Source organism: Osmerus mordax, chromosome 13 (genome assembly GCF_038355195.1).
Source record: "Osmerus mordax isolate fOsmMor3 chromosome 13, fOsmMor3.pri, whole genome shotgun sequence".
NCBI classification, from domain to species: Eukaryota; Metazoa; Chordata; class Actinopteri; order Osmeriformes; family Osmeridae; genus Osmerus; species Osmerus mordax.
In genome coordinates, this window is record NC_090062.1 from 17,224,273 (window position 1) to 17,245,992 (window position 21,720).

At 47.8% G+C, this 21,720-nt stretch overlaps 2 protein-coding genes across 2 annotated transcripts in view; both read right to left on the reverse strand.

Annotated features, from left to right (window-relative positions):
• Positions 1-8,002, reverse strand: part of LOC136955494 (homeodomain-interacting protein kinase 3-like) — a 45,307-nt gene extending 37,305 nt beyond the window's left edge. The window contains 1 exon segment of the mRNA XM_067249208.1: positions 7,670-8,002. Within this exon segment, the coding sequence (XP_067105309.1) occupies positions 7,670-7,742 (73 nt within the window). The 5' untranslated portion in view covers positions 7,743-8,002.
• Positions 8,003-10,389: 2,387 nt separating this feature from the next.
• Positions 10,390-21,569, reverse strand: cstf3 (cleavage stimulation factor, 3' pre-RNA, subunit 3). Its single transcript, XM_067249322.1, has 20 exons — positions 21,418-21,569; positions 20,451-20,555; positions 20,172-20,267; positions 16,895-16,927; positions 16,338-16,435; positions 15,499-15,565; positions 15,382-15,416; positions 15,155-15,281; positions 14,827-14,904; positions 14,579-14,741; positions 13,687-13,796; positions 13,399-13,515; positions 13,062-13,280; positions 12,694-12,796; positions 12,528-12,597; positions 12,180-12,375; positions 11,745-11,895; positions 11,216-11,310; positions 11,049-11,109; positions 10,390-10,945 (listed from the first exon to the last, which is right to left on the reverse strand). Exons 1-20 carry the CDS (start codon positions 21,442-21,444, stop codon positions 10,746-10,748), a joined length of 2,151 nt encoding a protein of 716 aa, XP_067105423.1. The 5' UTR covers positions 21,445-21,569; the 3' UTR covers positions 10,390-10,745.
• Between the last annotated feature and the right edge of the window lie 151 nt (positions 21,570-21,720).

Here is a 21,720-nt window from a genome sequence, read left to right on the forward strand (position 1 = left end):
GAGGAGCGAGGGTGAGGAGCGAGGGTGAGGAGGGGAGGGTGAGGAGGGAGGGTGAGGAGGGAGGGTGAGGAGGGAGGGTGAGGAGGGAGGGTGAGGAGGGAGGGTGAGGAGGGAGGGTGAGGAGCGAGGGTGAGGATGGAGGGTGAGGAGCGAGGGTGAGGAGGGAAGGTGAGGAGGAGGATGAGGAGGGGAGGGGTGAGGAGGGAGGGTGAGGAGGGAGGGTGAGGAGCGAGGGTGAGGAGGGAGGGTGAGGAGGGAGGTTGAGGAGGGAGTGTGAGGAGGGAGTGTGAGGAGGGAGTGTGAGGAGGGAGGGTGAGGAGGGAGGGTGAGGAGCGAGGGTGAGGAGGGAAGGTGAGGAGGGAGGGTGAGGAGCGAGGGTGAGGAGGGAAGGTGAGGAGGGAGGGTGAGGAGCGAGGGGTGAGGAGCGAGGGTGAGGAGCGAGGGTGAGGAGCGAGGGTGAGGAGGGAGGGTGAGGAGGGAGGGTGAGGAGGGAGGGTGAGTAGGGAGGGTGAGGAGGGAGGGTGAGGAGGGAGGGTGAGGAGCGAGGGTGAGGAGGGAGGGGTGAGGAGCGAGGGTGAGGAGCGAGGGTGAGGAGGGAGGGTGAGGAGGGAGGGTGAGGAGCGAGGGTGAGGAGCGAGGGTGAGGAGCGAGGGTGAGGAGCGAGGGTGAGGAGCGAGGGGTGTGGAGCGAGGGTGAGGAGGGAGGGTGAGGGAGGGAGGACAGGGCTGTGTGCCAGGCTGCGCTAGGCTGGAGACTGGCATTAAAGGCAGGGTAGGCAAGATTTGCGAACCTAGCAATTTTGGCTTGAGTTCGAAAGGATTCAAACCAAAATATCCCACCCTCCCTCCCTTCAAAGCCACTCCCCCAAAACACATGAACTGACTACTGTCGGAACAATCATTGCATTTGGTCGGAATGCCATGTTTATTCCAGTCCTGCAAAGCTCACATTCATCAAATGTATTACATTTTACTGTCAAACCTTTATATTTATTGGTTGCTATAAGGATGTGAAGTTTATTTCAGCAAATATGACATAAAGTAAACAACATTACTGACCTAACTTGTCAGTTGTGCCTCCCTGGCTTCATCCTCATCTACACACAGTTTACTCCACATGAGGGGAGCTGAATGCCAGCCCACTGTCTGAATCACTCATGACAGAATCAGACATGAGATCTACAAGACAGGTCTGTTCAGGCTAGTCCATGACATGTCTGGCTGACACAGAAAGGCTTCCGAAACGAAGGGAAAAAACACGAGGCACTAAAGATATTGTACTAGATCCAGTTCAACTCTTGTCTTAACAATGACAGAACCCTTCTTTGAGTGGTTTGCTATAGAGTGCTCTGGTTAATGTTGTTCCCCATGTTCAGCACAAGCAGGAAGGGAACAAGGTCCCCCCCATGTTCAGAACAAGCAGGAAGCCAGTGACATACGCGTCCAATCAGCTGTAAACAACGACCCTAACCTAATATAGATAAGCTTATCCAACCGCCTGCAAACCGTAGGCTACACTCTACATGCCCACACACACACACACACACACACACACACACACACACACATAAACACTAGCCCTTTTTCAACAATTCTATTTCAATTCAGAACTTTTTGTATGTTACTTTGGATTGTACCTTTCTTTTTATAATATGTCAAGAGTATTTGTAGAGGGCAGCCACAGTAAGGCCTGAGCTGGGTTTAATGACCCACTGAGAAATGAATAGGTTACTTTTTGATCGTGGGCCCGGTGTCGGTCACTAAGAAGCCACTAAGAACGCACCACGAAGGCTGAGGCCTCACTGTGGAGCCCAGGCCCCTTCACCGCATGCCATCCTCTCCCCCTCTCTCACCCTCCCTCTCCCTCTCTCTCCCCCTCTCTCACCCTCCCTCTCCCTCTCTCTCCCTCTCTCTCCCCCTCTCTCACCCTCTCTCCCCCCTCTCTCTCTCTCCCTCTCTCTCCCTCTCTCCCTCTCTCTCTCTCTTCCTCTCTCTCTCTCTCCCACCCCCCTCTCTCTCTCCCCCCCTCCCCCTCTCTCTCCCCCTCTCTCCCCCCTCTCTCTCTCTCTCTCTCTCTCTCCCCCTCTCTCTCCCCCTCTCCCCCCTCTCTCACCCTCTCTCACCCTCTCTCCCCCTCTCTCTCTCTCTCTCTCTCTCCCTCTCTCTCTCTCCCTCTCTCTCTCTTCCTCTCTCTCTCTCTCTCTCTCTCCCACCCCCCTCTCTCTCCCCCTCCCCCTCTCTCCCCCTCTCTCTCTCTCTCTCTCTCTCTCTCTCTCTCTCTCCCCCCTCCCCCTCTCTCCCCCTCTCTCTCTCTCTCCCTCTCTCCCACCCCCCTCTCTCTCTCTCTCCCCCTCTCTCTCCCCCCTCTCTCTCCCTCTCCCTCTCCCTCTCTCTCCCTCTCTCTCCCTCTCTCTCCCTCTCTCTCCCTCTCTCTCTCTCCCTCTCTCTCCCTCTCTCTCCCTCTCTCCCCCTCTCCCCCTCTCTCACCCTCTCTCACCCTCCCTCTCCCTCTCCCTCCCTCTCCCTCTCTCTCCCTCTCTCTCCCTCTCTCTCCCTCTCTCTCCCTCTCTCTCCCTCTCTCTCCCTCTCTCTCCAAACGTCTTGTCCAAACACCATCTCTGTCAGAAATAAATAATAAAGGCAGAAATGCCACCAAAAATAAATCTTAAGAAGAGAAAAAACTACGGGTAAACAGAGACAGAGATATTTCAGACTTCAGGCAGATCACAGACACCTGTAGAGTAGAAGTCCTATCCAGACCTGTCTTCATGACCTGTCTTCATTACTCAGAAAACTGCTTTTTCTACTGATCTCAGTTACCTCTCACTCGGGTAACTGATCAATCTAGGCTGAGGGCATCTCATCTGAACAATGAATGTGAATTGTGAATGTGAATCCATTCACCAGGTAAATTGTTTTTAGAAGCACCCTATTTCATGGAGAGGCATAGCTCAGCGTTAGAGCCTCTGACTGCAGATTAAGAGGTTGCAGGCTCAAATCCCTCTCCTTAACGTCACTGGATAAAGTGCCTGCTGGAAGAACAGAGGATTGTGTTTGCTGTCCAACATCGTCATTGTTCCCCCGGCTTAACACACTTGTCTTGCCTCCTCCATCTGCGGACTAATCTGTCCGTTGAGCCACAGGACCCATTCGTTCCACAGAAGGTCCCACTTCCTGTCCCACCAGCCTGACAGAGAGATGGAAAAACACAGATCCTCACTGAGCCCAGCTGCTCAAATCCCTGACTTTCCGCTTACTCACACAGCAAAATGTCCAAAATCCCACTTCAAGAAACTAGCGTAACATAACCCCAACAACTAAGACAAATACCCAGAAGTCATCAGGAAACAGGCTCCTCCAGCGTGGCCCCGCCCCCCAGAGAAAAATCTGCTCGACGGAAACCGTCTCGTCGCCTGAGTCTTGATAACAAGAGTCCGCCTGCCCAGCCCCCTCCAGACCCTCTTCTGAACAGGGAGATAAGCCTCGCCTCGCACCAGCTCATCTCATGGTCCTGTTTAGAGATGGGGTGCCAAGACGCAGGCCTCACAGGACATCACTATCAGCAAACACAGCCATTCCTCCACCAGACAGGCTTTGTGTGTCAAACCATCAACACGATAGCTACCGTCTTGCCTGTAACAGTGACCAGCTAGTCCCTGGACGCCTGCTCCTACCCCCCCACCCCCACCCCTTCATCTCCACCCTCACAGCAGTGTTGGGGAGGGCCTCCTGGACCAAAGGGGCCTGGGACTAAAAGGGTCTTTAGCTTAGACAAGCCAACAGGGTGGCAGCTGCAGCGCTCTGCTATTCTTACCCTCTGTAGCCTGACACTGTCGTCTGAACAGGGGGACAGGGGCCAGTATCATCCCTCACTCAGTCTTTTTTTCCCCTTCTCTCGACAGCCTCTCGGCAGCAAAGTAATTGTGCGCAGTTGACCTTTGACCCCTGGGCGGGTCAGGATTCAACCGAGGTGAAAAAATAACCAGCCCACACCTGTCCCCTGCTCCCTCGCTCTCCTGTGAGGAGAAACGGACATGGACGCACAGAGAAAAGGGGGTGCAAGGCTCGCAACAGCTGATAGCAGAGGAAAAACAAATAGGCCTGTAATGCATTGTGCGTGTGTGTGAAAGAGTGTGTGTGTGTGTGTGTGTGTGTGTGTGGGGGGGGGGACGTGTCACTGTGAAAGAGGTGCAATTGATTCAGTAACAAGGTGCAAAAAAATAAATATAAAAAAAACACTTTCAAAAACGCCTAGGACTGGAAATAGCCTTTCAGCAAGGTTAGTCCACACACATGGGCCTTGCTTCATTTGGCTTCACATAAAACAACTTTACTGAACGCTTCACCAAGCTATATATAGCCGAGCCTATTTGGCTTGTATGGTTAGAGAGAGTTCCAGTAAAGACTACATAGGTCAACAATACGGTAAAGTACTTAGGTTGCCATGCTGTGGTGAAACTCCAGTCAATGTCCACTAAAAAGCATAGAAAACAGGATGTGGCTATAAATTCAAAAGGTCAAAACATTTCAGGGTTTTTTCCTTTTCTTTGGATGAACAAAATAACTTTTGTTTTACCACAGACCAAACAAATTCCTCTGAAATTTTCTCTCCCTCTGTGAAAGCAACAGCCTTCATGATAAGCCATTCCTCCATCCTTTTTACGTCATACATTTTCAAAACACGTTTCATTGTCAGGAACAGCAACAAGAGACATCCCCTTGGAAAGTCCCAAACAAGCCAAACTGTAGATGAAAGTCTTAAAAGCTGTGAGGTAAAAATACTGTCAGTCATTTCAGAGCCTTCGTACTTTCTCTCAAACGCTACTCTATCAACAGTCCCTGAGCTGACTGACTGAGTCAGCTCAACACATTTGTTTCTATTGGTTCCCCAAGGCAGTTATGGCAGGTGATGCAGCTATTACCCTGACTAGTTCAGAGGCTTTTCAGTTCAGTTCATCTTTGTATTACGGTAAGGTCCATTTTATGGTCCGAAATGTCGGAATGCAAAACTCAAAAACGACAAACTCGCAAGTTTGGGTAATCTTACGGGGCCCACCTGCCATCATCGAGGAGAAATCTAAGTGACTTACGCAAGTACTCTCATCTGCCTCCTGTACCCCCCTCCCCCCCTCCCCCAGCCCAGCCCCGGTCAGACAGATTATCCTGCCTGTACACCGTCCATCTGCTCTCTGTCTCAGACGCAACAGAAGTCGTGGTGTCTGCCATGGCACCGGCCTCTTCCTGCCTGCGTCCCTTCACATCTAAGCCCAGCAGAAGGCCAAGTGGCTCTTCTGTAGAGCTGTCCCGGTAATGCATGGCCCCTGTAGCAGCACTGAAGCCCTGCTCTTCCCTCACATGGTCTCTACATGAGCTGGTCTTGTGAGGAGACCAAAACCAGACAACCTTCAGGGCACAGATAGAGCCGTGAGGTCACGCACGTGTACACACATTTTAAAAACGAGAAAGAGAGGATCCTTTATCTAACAGGAACTGATCCTATTCCAGAGAAACAGCCAAGCGGCAATCAGGCAAGCGTACAACCACGTGGATGAAGAATAGCGAACCCTTCTAAATCCTAGCTGGCTAATATACGCTAATGGATAAACAAAAGCTGATGCCCGACAAATTGCATACAGCGTGCTCCACTTAGAAACTGTGGAGACAAACAAATTGAGTGCAGGGCACATCAATACTGTGCGGTGACACTAGACCAACCATTGATTTGCCACAGAAAGGGGGGGTGCATTCAAATGCTCAAACATAAACAGCTGATGGAGAAAAAAGGGATTAGGTCATGGGAGGGGAATCATCCAGGCCTAGTCAACATGAAATATCTCTAACCAGGCCTACTCAACATGAAATATCTCTAACCAGGCCTAGTCAACATGAAATATCTCTAAACAGGCCTCCCGAACGACATAAAATATATCGAAACATCTCTTACCAGGCTTACTCAACAACATACCCTGATACATACACTGCCTTTAGATCACCACAACCCCGTCTCTGTGACACTCACATAGGAGGCCTTCACAGGACAACAGGCTTCGGGTGAAAATCAGACATCGGAGGGCACTGCTTTGTTTGCTAAGGGGGGGGTGTGGAGAGGGCTGAATGAGCAAAGTTAGATCACATGAGACACATCTCGGGCTAATAGACTGTGCTGCTTCAATAAAGAAGCCACGAGACGGAGAGCAGCAGCACACACTCTGTCTGTGTCTGTGTGTGTCTGTGTGTGTCTGTGTGTGTCTGTGTGTGTCTGTGTGTGTCTGTGTGTGTCTGTCTCTCTGTCTCTCTCTCTCTCGCCAAAGTTACACATTCCTTCCTGCACTGCTATCAGATTAGTGAGAAACAGAAAAACAACCAAGATTCTAAGCTTTTTCTGACAGAGCGAGCAGAGCTCAGTCACGCAAGGACTCATCACAAAGTCTGATTAAAGAGCTAATACAAGTTGTTCCTCATGTCTTGGTTGGTCTGAATAAGTGATTCTCATAATCAAATTTGTGCCTTCAAACTAACACTCTGCTGGAAGTCAACAGAACAGTCCTCACTTATAGCTGTCTGTTTGCCAGGACCAGACAGAATTCAGGACTATCAACTTGTAGGCAACGTCCTTCACAAAAACAACTCTGAAAATTCAGGGCCATCAACAATAGTTTATCTTCCAACAAGAGTGCAGACAGGAGTCAAAGAGCAAAGTGTATAGCGAGAGCTGTTTGTCTTAAGGGGAAGTTGAACTTCAGACTATAAGGCAATAACGTAGGTAACCGCTTCAGACTGGCAGGGAAAACATCAAACACACAGAAGTATGCTCGTCAATAAAACAGGAGGCGTCATGAAATCGGCACGCTCTGGAATGCATGTCAAAACAGGATAAGGGATCAATTAGCAGAATACCGAGCTGAATGTTAGCGGTGTGGGAGCGGCATAGCTTGAGGATGTGAACAAAGTATGCTTTTAAAATAGATTCGTGTACTCCCTAACTTTACTTTGTGTAACGTTCAATGAAGTTTATAACTAAGGAGTTGGGAGTATTTTTGGTCAAGGCTGTCGAAATATCAAACACTTAACGTCTCTTTAAAATGACAAAACAAGCATAACGCTACTCTGCTCGACCCCTAAATTAGCTTTTAAAAGCGGGGTTGACCTGCACGTAGACAGGCTGGTGCTGGTTAAAATAGAGGCTGAGCAATGGAGCGTGGGGGGAGGGCAATGCTGAGAAACATAATTCCCTTGATGAACCTTATCTTTTAAAATACTAACTGAGCCAGGATTACGAGCTACAATACTTTGACAGTACAGAACTTCCAATTAATTGTCTTTGGGAATCAGTCTACGTAACCTGACATCTGTCATATTAGTTTCGGTCATAAGTTCTGAGGAACTCACGTCATGCCAACCGACACAAAGACATCTGTAACCCCATTACTCACCATTGACAGTAGAATATAATAAAACGTTACGGATTTATATCTATGTAGGCTACCAGCTTCTGCCCTCAAATCAAAAAGCTACTAAGCTAGCTAGCTAGGTGGACTGCCGAAGCAGAGTATATTTGTGGCTCAAGAAGTTAGCTTAGCGAGCTAGCAAGATTATTTTCCATCTTTCTCGTTGACAATTCACAGGATATCTTGTTTGCAAATAATATCAAAATACAACTGACATCTTACCTTCACGTAGATTAACGATAGGTAGAATCCAGGGCTTCTCTGAACATGTTATGGACTTATACACCCATAGCATGCACAGTCTGCCTGCATTGCTGCCATCTTGTCCGAGACGACAAGAGGGGAGAGCTCGCTCTCAACAACACCACCATCATCTCCCACATTTTAAACTTCAAATAACTCATGCACTTTAACGTTCTGTGACACCAAATCTTTCCCGGGACGTTTTTGTAATGTTCAAGTTATTCTCCGGTCTCTTCGGGCCACGAAGCCCATCTTCGAAGTGGTGTCCGTTACCCTTCTATCTCGAGGGCTGCTCCCGTTCTAGCTGTCTTCCTAACATGTCCCTCTCTCTCTCTCTCTCTCTCTCTCTCTCTCTCTCTCTCTCTCTCTCTCTCTCTCTCTCTCTCTCTCTCTCTCTCTCTCTCTCTCTCTCTCAGCTGCGTGCTAGATGTTTGTGAGCTGATGGGATGGAGCTGGCTAGACCAAGGTAATCAAAGCAAGAGCTTAGCGATGAGACGCGCATGACAGGTGACATCTGTGAAAGCAATTTTCATGGAGCGACCGGGCATTATGGATAGGGAAGTCATTTAATGTAAGTATGTTGTTAGAAAGAAATACACCGAAAAGTACAGTAGGTCCCTATCTTGTGGTTATTATCTTGAAAGGTAAATTCAGGGATATAATAAAATGGCGATACATTTCTCCTTTTTGTCAGATATTTTTCTCTCTTAACGACCATAAACGCAAAATAATAGAAATGATTAATGGATTGTTAATCTGGCGACAAAATTCTCTTCTGCACGAAGTACAAATAGATATGCACGTTGCTAAGGAAACTGCCCAGCTTCTGTTTTCTCAAGAGGTGCTTAACTCGAGTGTTGTGGAGATAGTCCTAATTTGGATTTCATCGTAGGCTACGTAATAGAAATTAAAGAGGCAATGCTGAAAATGTCAATTCCCATTTGGTCAACAATTTAACTACAAAATAAACTGCTTTAAATTAACTAATGTTAGATATCCATGAGATAGACACCCGATCATACCATGATACAAGAGTCCTATGAACAAGTGGAAAATAACAGCGTCAGCTGGTCGAATTTGCCTGATTGTCAGAACCTGTTGTGTCATGTATTTGGATTGTGACAACCATCTGCCTTTCTCATTTGGTCAGACACCTGTTACCTACAGCATGGTAGACACAACCTTTTCAAATGCAGTTTTAATGTAGTTTAGAATGTAAAACAATAGCCTCACAAATTCTATACTGTTACTGCCCGGAACGTCACACCACGTCACTGCAAATGTAAACATATGATCCTCATGACCGTGTCCTTCGTGGACAGAGATTGCCCTGAATCATACGTGGTGAATCACAGGAGGTAAGGCGATTTAAAACTTAATAACACTGAATGGACAACAGCCCATCGGACTTACACTTACAGCTCATCCTTGCCTATGTTAATGGGTAGTGTCTGTGTAGCTTTCTAATTCATACATTCACTATGATGTACTTTTACATTCATGAATGTCAAATGTTTTCTAACGCTGGAGGAACATAGGAAAATACATTTTAAAAGTATCCCAGCCCTCTATTTGCCAAGGCCCTGGTGAATAATACAATATTCTAGTAATTAAATCACCCAGGAGGGACATCAGAGGCAACAGCCTGACAAAACGAGCTGCTTTACTGTCTGCAATGCACGTAACTAAATACGACAACATGGCAACTGTAAGGCCCCGCCCCCATCGCGAGCCCTGGCCTGGCTTCTGGTGGTGAAGGCAACAGGTGTGCAGCGGGGCCGTCACCCACGCAGTAGATATTGTAAACCCACCTCGTCACCAGGTCTTGACAGCGATGTGGTCATATTTTGGTCACTGTATCGCCACAAATAAACAAAGCGCAGTTTATTCCAGTCATATGTTTAAATTATATTATTTACACAGCACATTTTTACTGACAAAACGACATTTAACTGGTACAGTATTGGTTATTTAATAGCCCACGTTATACGAAATCTGCCCATATCTTCTGGCATGCATTCAAATTAAACCAACAACAGTATGTCACAGGAACAGCCGTTGCCTGTACCTCCCACCAAATCCAGTTTAAGGTTCAGGGCGTATCCCTGCAGTTTGCCATGCACCTGCTGTCGTTAATCATTGGTAAGGTGAGTCTTGCACCGTCCGCAGTGCAAATTGCAGCAAACTTTCGTGTGCCGTACTTTTTATACACATGGACTGTCGATTAGATCTGGGTTCGGTTGTTTCTGTCTGTATGCAGGTTCATTGTTGTTGACGCTGTCTCCCTCCACTGGCTCAGTTAGAGAAAAACAACCTATATAGTTGCGTAGTGTAGCTCTGATCGCTACTATAGGCCACGTTTTGGGGGAAAAACGTTTTGGCTTTTGTTGACTAGACATGGCGTTTTAAGTATCTCGAGATTCTAGAAGTGGGGAAATAAATACCTGAGTTCATAGGTCACAAGGAACCGATACAAGAAGAATGTTATTTTTTTTGTTTTGTTATAATCCCCCCCTCCTCCTCACACACGGTATCTCTTTACTGTGATTAATCTTTCAAAGGAAAGATTTTTGCAAGAGCAGCCCTGGACTGGCCTGTTTAGCTGTATGCAGCTCTCCAGTGGTGACTTCACATACTGCTGGATCAGAGCAGGAATTCTATAAACAACAAAAAAGACAACACAGTATCCTTTGGTTTCGTCTCCCCTTTTTATTGTAAGGAAATGAATTCTCCCCTCTTCGCTAGAAAAAACAGGCAGATTCACAACGTCGTCCAGTGAGCACCTCTTGGCCCTAAACTCAACTCGTGTCAAATCAAGGGTTGAATTAAAAACTTTGTACAGTATAGCATCCAGTTTTAAAAAATAAAACTGTTAAAAAAAACAAATAACAAAAACACAAAAATCACAGGTTGTGTGTGTGTGCGTGTGTGTAAAAGGCCCAACACAGACTGGACCTTCTTGACAAATTCACTCTTCTGAAACTTAAAGATGTGTCAGTTTGCCCCGGCAACACGTCAACACGGCGACAGGACGGCGTGACGGCGACACTCCCGTCTACCGGATCCTCTTCTGCTGCCGGGCGCGGTAGATGTCGTGCACAGGCGGTGCCACGGCGCCCTTCTCATCGTCCTCGTCAGAGTCTGCGTTTGGCCTCTTCAGGGACTTGGCGGTGGCGTGGTTCTCCATGGAGCCGTTCCCCTCGCCGCCGGCGTCCGGCAGACGGCCGGTGATCAGCTCCACTGCCGCGTCCACCGCTGCAAGCAGGGAAGAATCACACCGGATTTGTTTGTTGGGTTGTTATAGACAAAGAATGTGCTCGTATAACGATGCTGAGGGTGGAGGAGGGTGAAAACTTACTCTCAGGCAGGGAGCACCTCCTGAAGCTCTCCATCAGCTCATCCACCTGCACAAACGGCCCCTGGAGCAGACAGGAAGTCAGAGTAAAGAGACAGGAAGTCGATAATCTTCAGAGTAAGGAGCAACTGGACTGTGTTTGTGGTGTGTGTATATATTGTGTGTGTTACCGTGAAGCAGGTGGGTGGAGGCAGCAGCTTCATGAGAACGACGGCTGCAGGAGGAACAGGGAACACCCCTCCTGGCACAGGGTGGAGTCCTGGAGCTAGGGGCACACACACACACACACACACACACATATAAATATATACACACAGGTTTGTTTTTCTGTGACCATTAACTTCCATTCCAAATTGTTTAATCTCTAACCATTGGCGGGGGTGCTGGGTAGAGGGACGGGGGAGCTGGGTAGAGAGGCGGAGGGGCTGGGTAGAGGGGCGGAGGGGCGGGGGGGCTGGGTAGAGGGGCGGGGGGGCTGGGTAGAGGGGCGGAGGGGCTGGGTAGAGGGGCGGAGGGGCTGGGTAGAGGGGCGGAGGGGCTGGGTAGAGGGGCGGAGGGGCTGGGTAGAGGGGCGGAGGGGCTGGGTAGAGGGGCGGAGGGGCGGGGGGGCTGGGTAGAGGGGCGGGGGGGCTGGGTAGAGGGGCGGGGGGGCTGGGTAGAGGGGCGGGGGGGCTGGGTAGAGGGGCGGAGGGTACTCACGGGCGAGGTGGCGGGGCTGGTATGGGATCATCTGGCTGGTGTCAGGTTTGGGGTACTCTGGCTTTCGGTCGGCTTCGTCCTTCTGGGCGGGGGTGGACGGGGTCACCACTGTCTCTGGAAGCAGGGCTGCCAGCTTAGCCCGGGACACGTCCTACACACACACACACACACACACACACACACACACACACACACACACACACACACACACACACACACACACACACACACACACGCCACAGAGAAACACACATGCACAGACACACACAGAGAAACACACACCTTAAATAAGAATCTACATAATTTTCTTGTTTTACTTTTAAACACAATCAGAATCAGAATTGGTTATTATGAGAGAAACACAACCACCATCCAACCAGCCTGAGACACAATACCCCTCCCTCCTAGAGGGGGCGCTGTGGGGAGCACACACACCTTGTATCCCAGTGCTTTCAGCTCGCTGGCCGAGCAGGGGTACAGGTCCATGAACTTGTAGCGGTCGACCAGGAGGGCCGTCTCCTTGCCCTCATACTCGTCCTTAAACGCTGTAAACCGCCTGCGTTCCACCTTCAGAATACTGGCCAAGTCGCCAATGTTGCTCTCAAACGCCAAGAAGCGGGCCCAGATCTCCCTACAGGAGAGGGGGAGAGGAGACAGGGGAGCGGAAGAGGGGGAGAGGGGGAGAAAGGAGGAAACAAAATAAGAGAGAAAGAGAAGGAACAAGACACACACAGTCTGGACATAGCAGATCTGTGAGACATGTTAATAAATTCCTCAGTCTACCCTGATTTCTCTGGTGAGAGACTCCCAGAGGTCAGGACCCTCTCGAACAGAACCCTGGTGTTGTTGTCCTCTGAAAGGGGGGGAAGAGGAGAGAATGAGAACCTCCATGGTAACATTTATGCATCACTGATGTGCGTATTCGTTCAGACTGAAAGATCTAACTCACCGTTAAGATGTGAGAGGTAATCGATGTATGCAAGGATATACTCTGGAATGTCTCCATATTTCTTCAAGCCGAGTTCAAATATCTTAAAGGCCACCGATTTATCCTGGGAGAAAACACAGAACATAAACAGGTTTTCAGCAAAACACCGTCAACAGTGTGGTTCTGGTGCCGTCAGCCCTTAATAAGACTCATCAGTGTGTGTCCGTGTGCAGGTGTGTGTGTGCAGGTAAATCAGTGTGTGTGTGTGTGTGTGTGTGCAGGTGTGTGTGTGCAGGTATATCAGTGTGTGTGTGTGTGTGCAGGTATATCAGTGTGTGTGTGTGCAGGTGTGCGTGTGCAGGTATATCAGTGTGTGTGCTGCGCCCCACCTTGCTGCAGTAGTACTCCATGAGTGCTGCGGTAACGTAGACGTGGTGTCGTGTGCGCAGGTCCTCTCTGGCCTTCTTGAAGATGGTGCGGCCTGACTTGATGCCCTCCGCCCGCCGGGCGAACTTCATGTACTGGATGTAGACCAGCGTGGGGTCGATGTCCTCGATGGTCAGCAGGCGGTTATAGATACTGTGGACCTTCTCGTGCTTCATGCGACTCTGAGGGAGAGAAGATGAGAGGTGAGGGAGAGAAGATGAGAGGTGGGGGAGGTGAGGGAGGTGATGAGTGGGTAGGCGTGTGGGTGATCTGGGTGTGTGGGTGTCATCAGGTCCTCACCTCCTCATAATCAGCGAAGGCAAAGTACAGCAGCATGTTCTTCTTCAGCAGTGTGCCGATGGCGCGCTCGTAGATGTTAGCCGCCTCGTCGCTGAACAGCTTGGCGTTGTTCATGTCCTGGAGACGGAGGGAGGAACAAGATCATCATCACCATCATCATCATCACCATCATCATCATCATCATCACCATCATAATCATCATCATCATCATCACCACCACCAACATCACCACCACCACCACCACCACCAACACCACCACCACCAACATCATCATCCCCACATCCTTACCCCTTTCTCTGCCAGGAGTTTGCTGGACTGCTCCAGGTACTGTGCTGCCTCGTACCACACATCAGGGTGGTGTCCCAGCACCAGCAGGCACTGCTCATAGGCAAACATCACTGCAACACAGCACAGAAGGGTTAGCATGCTAACATCACTGCAACACAGCACGGAAGGGTTAGCATGCTAACATCACTGCAACACAGCACGGAAGGGTTAGCATGCTAACATCACAGCACGGAAGGATTAGCATGCTAACATCACTGCAACACAGAACGGAAGGGTTAGCATGCTAACATCACTGCAACACAGCACGGAAGGGTTAGCATGCTAACATTACTGCAAAACAGCACGGAAGGGTTAGCATGCTAACATCACTGCAACACAGCACGGAAGGGTTAGTGATATGCAGATTTTCTGTGTACATAGAAGCTTGAGTCTCTGTGAGGTCAAGAGGTCATACAGCGAGGCCCCCCTCTGAGCAGAATATAGCACACAGCCCAGACAGTTAGGAGACAGTAAGGCAAATCATGTACAAACTAGGGCTTATGTTATTAACGACCACTTCACCTGTTGAACGTTCTAGTGTATCATTGCACTGACTACTGAAGACCCGTTAAGGAAGCGATTCTGTGCATTCTATGTTTGAACATGTCCAGATACTGTATTTAAGCACTCTTGTAAGAGAGTTCTCACTCATGCTAGCCACTCTGTTGTGGATTGATGGCATGATCCAACGTCGAGCTAATAAAACCGAGTCAACCCTTTTTCGAATTGTCGTGATTCTTCCCGGCCTGCCTGCTGAGAGATCTCATCCTTACAGTTATCGTGCTAACATCACTGCGAAGTGAGGGAGGAGGAGAAGGATGGAGGAGGAGAGAGGAGGGAGGATCAGACTGACCTCTCTTGGTGATGAGGGTCTGGTCTTCGGTGCGAAGGGGGTTACTCTTCTCCCACTGGATGTACCTCTTCCACATCTCCACCTGCTGGGCCTCCTGGGGGGAGTTCTGAGGGGGCACCGAGGGGGCGTTCCTATCCAGGCCCTTCATCACCGTCTCGTACTCCTGACACACACACACACGTCACACACACATCCATCAGCACTCAGATTCAACGTGCAACACAACCAAAACAAGCGAAGCATCTTACTTTGGCAACTCTCCTGGCGTTCATGTAATCTCTGCTGCGATCCTCGATCATCTTCTTGGCAAGGTGCACGTTGATGCCCTGAAACCACACAGCAGAAGAAATTAACGATACATATATATATATAGATATAGAGTTCCACAGCCTCCAGGTTGAGGCATTGGGGTCATGGGAGTAGGGGTGGGGCAGGGAGTGTAGGGGTGGGGCAGGGTTGTGGGAGGAGGGGTGGGGCAGGGGGAGAAGGGGTGGGGCAGGGGGAGTAGGGGTGGGGCAGGGGGAGTAGGGGTGGGGCAGGGGGAGTAGGGGTGGTGTCTGGTCATGGGCGTCTCACCTCCTCATACTTGCTGTAGTCTCTCCAGAGCTGCTCGATGTTGATCATGGGGTTGACGCAGCCCCGCTGATAGACTCTGCGCACAGCCGTGATCCGCTGGTTCTCCGCGTACGAGCCCACAGCCTCCCTGCAGGGGACACACACACGGGGGAGTCGTTAGCTCACCGAGCTAAAGTCCCGTTCAAGTTCTGCTGGCAGACAGGGCTCTGATGACACAGACTACTTACACTCCTTTGAGGAAGTTGATGTAGTCCACCCATATCTGAGAGAGGAGGAACAGACATTACTGACATGACAGCAGTGTGCGTCGTCAGCCATCGTGCTGATAAACTGAATGTGTTTACCTGGTAGGACATGATCTCCATGCCGATCTTATCGAGAGCGAAGTCGTACGCCTGGGCCATCTTCTCCCTGACAACAGAAACCACGTGTTGACTCACAAGACAGACGAGGTAGTTCCTGACGTGGAACTGGGGTACTTGCAGTGGCACCACCAGGGGGGGGGGGGGCAGGGGCACCAAGGGGGGGCCAGGGGCACGTGTAGGAGTGTCCATGTCCACCACATCCATGGTGGCACGTGAAGGAGTGTATTAGGTGTGTAGGAGTGTGTGTGTGTGGTGTGTAGAAGCGTGTGAGGTGTGTAGGGGTGTGTAGGATTGTGCAAGATGTGTCTAGGAGCGTGCAAGACGTGTGTAGGAGTGTGTGTGGTGTGTAGAAGCGTGTGAGGTGTGTGTGTGTAGGAGTGTGTGTGAGGTGTGTAGGAGTGTGTGTGTAAGGCGTGTAGAAGTGTGTATGTAGGAGTGTGAAGTGTGTAGGAGTGTGTGTATGTGTGAGGTGTGTAGAAGTGTGAGGTGTGTAGGAATGTGTGTGTGAGGTGTGTAGGAGTGTGTGTGTGTGAGGTGTGGAGTGTGTGTGTGCAGTGTGTAGGAGTGTGTGTGAGGCGTGTAGGAGTGTGAGGTGTGTAGGAATGTGTGTGTGAGGTGTGTAGGAGTGTGAGTGTGAGGTGCGGTGTGTGTGTGTGCGGTGTGTGAAGTGTGTAAGAGTGTGTGTGTGAGGTGTGTAGGAGTGTGTGAGAGGTGTGTAGGAGTGTGTGAGGTGTGTAGGAGTGTGTGTGTGAGGTGTGTAGTGTGTGTGTGAGGTGTGTAGGAGTGTGTGTGAGGTGTGTAGGAGTGTGTGAGCGTACTTGTAGCTGGGCAGCTTTCCTTTGGTCTCCCGGACGTAAGAGAGGTAGCATTTCCAGAGGTCTATGTGCAGCACCTTCATCAGGCATCTTTGAAACAGCTACAGGGCAGAAGAGACAGCTGACAACATCAACAACTGGGCTGAGAGCTGAACGAGGGAGGACTTGATCTTACATACGGTACACAGTGCTGCGCTTAAGTCTTGGGCAATTTAAAAAAAATTAAGTTAAGCAAAAATGCTTGGAGAAATAATGAAATGACCACAAAAAAAATCTTAAAATGTGACTTTTATACTGCAGCACAAATACAACAGACAAAAACATATATATTTAAGATGAAAATTGTGTACATTATTTTGGGTGCATAACATTTTTGCACTGCACTGCATGTAAAAAAAAAATATGAACACTTGATTATTGATCAGTTGCAGGTGGAATTTCCTCTGGTGCAAGACAACGCCCAGGTCTGACCCTCGAGAGAAATACAATAAAAGTACAAATAGCAGAAATGGGACCAAAGATCTCCTCATATTTAGTTATGACTTCAGATTAACACTCACCTTTTCTACCTTGTCATAGTTTTTAGCCTTGACCTGTGAATAGAGTGTAAATGTATTGTTAAATCATCAAGAAATATGTCATATATGACTGAGAAACATGCATTCATGCTTGCTTAGCCACACACATCCCAACTCACACTCCTTCAGAGATCAACAAAGTGAAGTTCACACAAGGATTTTTTTTTTAAGAGGACAGGGGTTTATTCTTTTCAAAGATACATATCCTAATGACTGCAAGTGAAGGATTTATAGAAAATAAAAAATAAATTAACTTCAAATGGATTGGAGTGCATGTTCCTCTTTATCTCACCTATACATAGAAATGCATCAGTTAAAACTCAAAAAACAAGATTTACAGAAAGACAGATCCAAAGAAAAAGCATGTCTTTCCTGTACTGCTCTCTTCCACCTTTCCACTCTGATTTAGACATAATCTGTGTCATTAAATCCAGTATAAGCAGCCAAGGACAAGCTGGGTAGCCGTGGAAACTGCCCTTTCTCACAGACAAGCCGAATGCCTCCCTGGAAGGCCTTAGGCAGGGCCCAGTCTGCTACAAGGCAGGCTTCCTGGACACAGAGGCTGTCCAGGAACATGACATGGTTCCCCAGCAGCCATCCAGCTACAGCAACACTGGGGGCCATTGTAGAGGCAAGGCCTTCATCACCAAGCAGCAAAACAAAGAAGTAGAAAGATGAAGTCATGTGTGTAGTTGTATGGCGTTTCACACAAAAACACAGACTGGTTTTACACTGATGAAAATAGGCTGGTTTATTGTGAATCGTTTTGTTAGATCAACAGATACTGCACACACATGAAGCGTCTCAGTATGAGGATACAAAAAAAAAACTGATGGAGCAATTTCAAGACAACAAAAGTATCCAAGAGCTGTCCAACTGATGAGAAACGCCCTGCAGCACTTCAGCGATGCTGTTCTTGGTCATTCTGACCGGTCTATACACATTTCACAGAAGCGTGAACCACATGTCTTTTACAATCACACACACCAAGGCCAAATCAGACAATCACTTAACTGGCACACACACACACTTCAACCAGCCTGTCAACAACTGACAGACCACTGAGTAGGACTCATCTCGGTCTAAGATGAATAAAACATCACTGTGTGGGCGTGATGTCGGGAAGATTATTGGGTTATGGGAAGCTAATGGACTGGAATAACAAGTGAAACTTCATCTGCTTTTGCAATATGCATAACACAGACACAGAGAGGAGATGCAATAACTCACAATACAGAATTGCTCTGGTTACTTGTTTTATTACAGTATGTAAATGTGTTTGCAAAAGGTGAGGGTACAGCTCAACTTTGGCAACTGCCTGTGGTTTTGCATGTGAACCACACACACCAACCATTCGGGAGAACACAGACCACCACTACAGCAATAACTTCCAGAGGAAAAACAACTTCTTAGTGACATCCAGGAAATGCACATTTTAATTGAATGTTAAAAAAAGAACAGTGCTCATTTTGCCTGGCACAGCACACATTTGGCAAAAAATAAAGATGATTCTTTCTCATCAGAGGAGGCAGCAGCAGAGTGAAGGAAGAGGTCTCTACATGCGAACACTGAAGCCAGCTACTCTACAGGCCTGGTGCAGATCACTGTGCCCATGTGGAAGCCCAGCTACTCTACAGGCCTGGTGCAGATCACTGTGCCCATGTGGAAGCCCAGCTACTCTACAGGCCTGGTGCAGATCACTGTCCCCATGTGGAAGCCCAGCTACTCTACAGGCCTGGTGCAGATCACTGTCCCCATGTGGAAGCCCAGCTACTCTACAGGCCTGGTGCAGATCACTGTGCCCATGTGGAAGCCCAGCTACTCTACAGGCCTGGTGCAGATCACTGTGCCCATGTGGAAGCCCAGCTACTCTACAGGCCTGGTGCAGATCACTGTCCCCATGTGGAAGCCCAGGCCCCTCCCAGGCTCTGTCTGGTTCTACACCAGCTACTTAGTTCCCTCAAGTCTGCAGAGCATCATCAGCGGCAGCTGTCATCCTTTTGAAAAGCTTGTCATGATCCTACGTCAAGTTAATTTAGCACATGCTGGACTTTGAACGGACTTCTGTGATTTGGAAAGGTTTTCTGTTTCTATTAAAGCCAATATATATAGAGAGATTTTTTATCCAGCTTCCATTGGTGGAAATGGTCCATGGTATGTCTCTTGATAAATATATGTGTGTATATACATATATTAATATACACACACACACGGACATGCATATAAATATATATACACATATATAAAAAGTCTGGATTGAACATTCTGCAATATTATGCATGGGCCAGATGTAGCAGGCAGTAGAAACGTAAGGTCAGTAAAACTAAACATTCAAGTAATTCACCAATACTTACCAAATTAATACACAAACTGGATTCCAATCCCCAATTGTTAATCTGGTCCCCAAAAATCCTTGTAAAAACAAGACTCTGCCCTTATGGTAGGTCAAGTGCATCGCCATGGCTGCAAGATCGCCAAGGCTGCAAGATCATAATTAAAAGCAAGGTCAAATTATGTCTATGCTGTGAAGACAGAGACGAAGCTTATTGTTAAGAAAAAAAAAAACTACAATTGATAATGTGATGTAATAAACCTATGAGGGTGGTCTGCCTGTTCATCTTAACTTGACACTCTGTGGAAGAAGTATTTTAATGAAGAGAACCAACTATGATTGGACTTCTGTGAAGGTAATCAAGGTGAGGCATCAATGTTATCCCTGTGGGGAAAATTGTGTTACGCTTAAGTTAATAGAGGAGTCAGGGACATCTAAATATAAAGGATTTGGGACCCACTGCTTGCATTAGAGGGGTTTAGAAGGGGTTCTAGGGGAGGAAGGGGTGGGGAGTAAAAACAACTTTAAAAAAATAAATAAGTGAAGCTGGACACTGTCATTCATTCTTTATATAAAAATAAAATTTACCTCAAAGAAATGACACAGGAGGCAATAAATTGACACGACAAGAGAATGAAAGTCTAATGCACTCCAATACTATTAAAAACGTTTTAATGCTGTTGCAGATCAAACATGCAACAAATGCACTTAACCCCATTTAAAGAATCGGAAAAATGAAAAACCTCAAGAACATTGACAGACTGCTGCTGAAATAAGAACTGGTTAGGATTGTCCCTCAGCACCACCCGTTTCAATCTAGTATCTCAATCGAGTGCGTGTGCCTGTGTGAACATCACATTGTTGATCTTGTTAACGTATACGCACTCATGCACTCATGTCAAAGTGAGAAATGAAAAGTGTATTAACCTCAGCTTCAATGTATAATTTCCAGAATCGTCCGGAACTTGGGAACTGCGCAACAAGCCGTTCGTATGTCTTCCTAGCCTTGTCTATTGGCTGATTCTAAAAAGGGCAAGAAGGCATTAACATCTTTTTTTTTTTTTTTTTAAACAAGTCACATGTAGTTGAAGGATGACCTTTGAACTGTTAGAAACCTACCCACCACCCCTCTTTTTTACTCCCGTACCCCCATCTCCCACCCGTGATCACCCCAGGTAAGAGGAAGGCAACTCTGAGTCACTAAACCTGTGCTTCTCGAATCAGAATGCTCCATGCGTCAAGGTCATATGGGTTTTCCTCCAACTTCTTCTCTGCCTTCTTCACCTTCTCTGGGACGTACTCTGCCGCCGCCTGCAGAAGACACACACAAATATTAGATAGCAAACTCACGCTTAGAACCTTTTGTTCAGAGCAGCAGACACCATAATAAGCACACAATTATTTATTTTTTTACAAATTACCCGTCATAAATATACGATTCACAGACCCGACACAACATCTTAATTTAGTCGTTTAAGCACTGATATTACTATCGTACTTTGAGTACTTAAATTGTATATTCAATCAACCTCGTCCCCCAACCAAATTGATCGGGGTGGACAGTGAGACTGGCCGGTTACAATGCGAACTTGCTACCTAATCAACATCCGTGACACGTTAATGGAACTACTGCACCGTAATGTAGCCGTCGACTTCCGGACAGTTAAATTAGGTTGCTGTCCAGTTAGCTATGAGCACGTACAGATGCTTGAAATAGCATAGTTAAACTGACATGGAGGCAGGATGCTAACTTGGTGGCAGACGATTAGCTAGCTAGCTAACCGAGTGCAGCCAGTTGCTAACGTCCACTTCTCAGAAAAAGGGAACTACCAGCTAGCACGTTAGCAACATTTAGCTACCAGTTCGCTACTAGTAGCTAGCCCAGCTAACTTGAGACTAGCCAGCATTCTTTCTAAATAGTTAGGTACATAGACACGAAATACAAAGGTGTAGAATATTCGCAAGATTAGTGATATTGTATTATGGCCACATTAAACAAAGATTGCTGTTTATTCTGCAACATAACAATATACACTAGTTCCGTGGAGTTACAAAACACCGTTTGACAACGGGTTTGCTGCATACGCAAGTAGAAAAGGCCTCGTCAGTTAGCTAGTAGCACGTCTTTTGCTAGGCCAACATGAATAAAACACAACGAAAAGTTTCCAGATACCTGGTCGGCTGTTCCTTCCGTGGACATGGCTGTAAAGTACCAACGCTACAAACTGCAAGTGTCTAAACATAAAAAATAACGTTATTTGATTTAAAAACGGCAAACTATCGGCATGATTTTCTCTTTATGCACGACCATCCGATGCTAGCTCGTTGGTGTATCTGCACTCTTCTTTCCGTTTTAATGGCAGATTGCAACCAACATTAAGAGGTGCACTACCGCCACCTACCGTTCGGGAGAAAGTTTCAGAAAATATTTATTGAGGGAGTTATAAGTGACGTCGACGTCACTGAGACTGAGACT

Bases quoted from the DNA above. Each gene is read 5' to 3' on its own strand.
- cstf3 (XM_067249322.1), bottom strand. From the start codon at position 21,444: ATGTCCACGGAAGGAACAGCCGACCAG. The intron at 16,436-16,894 runs GTGAGTGTTAAT...TCTGCCCTGTAG, and splicing joins ACTATGACAAGGTAGAAAAG to CTGTTTCAAAGATGCCTGAT. The intron at 13,797-14,578 runs GTCAGTCTGATC...GCTGTGTTGCAG, and splicing joins GACCCTCATCACCAAGAGAG to TGATGTTTGCCTATGAGCAG.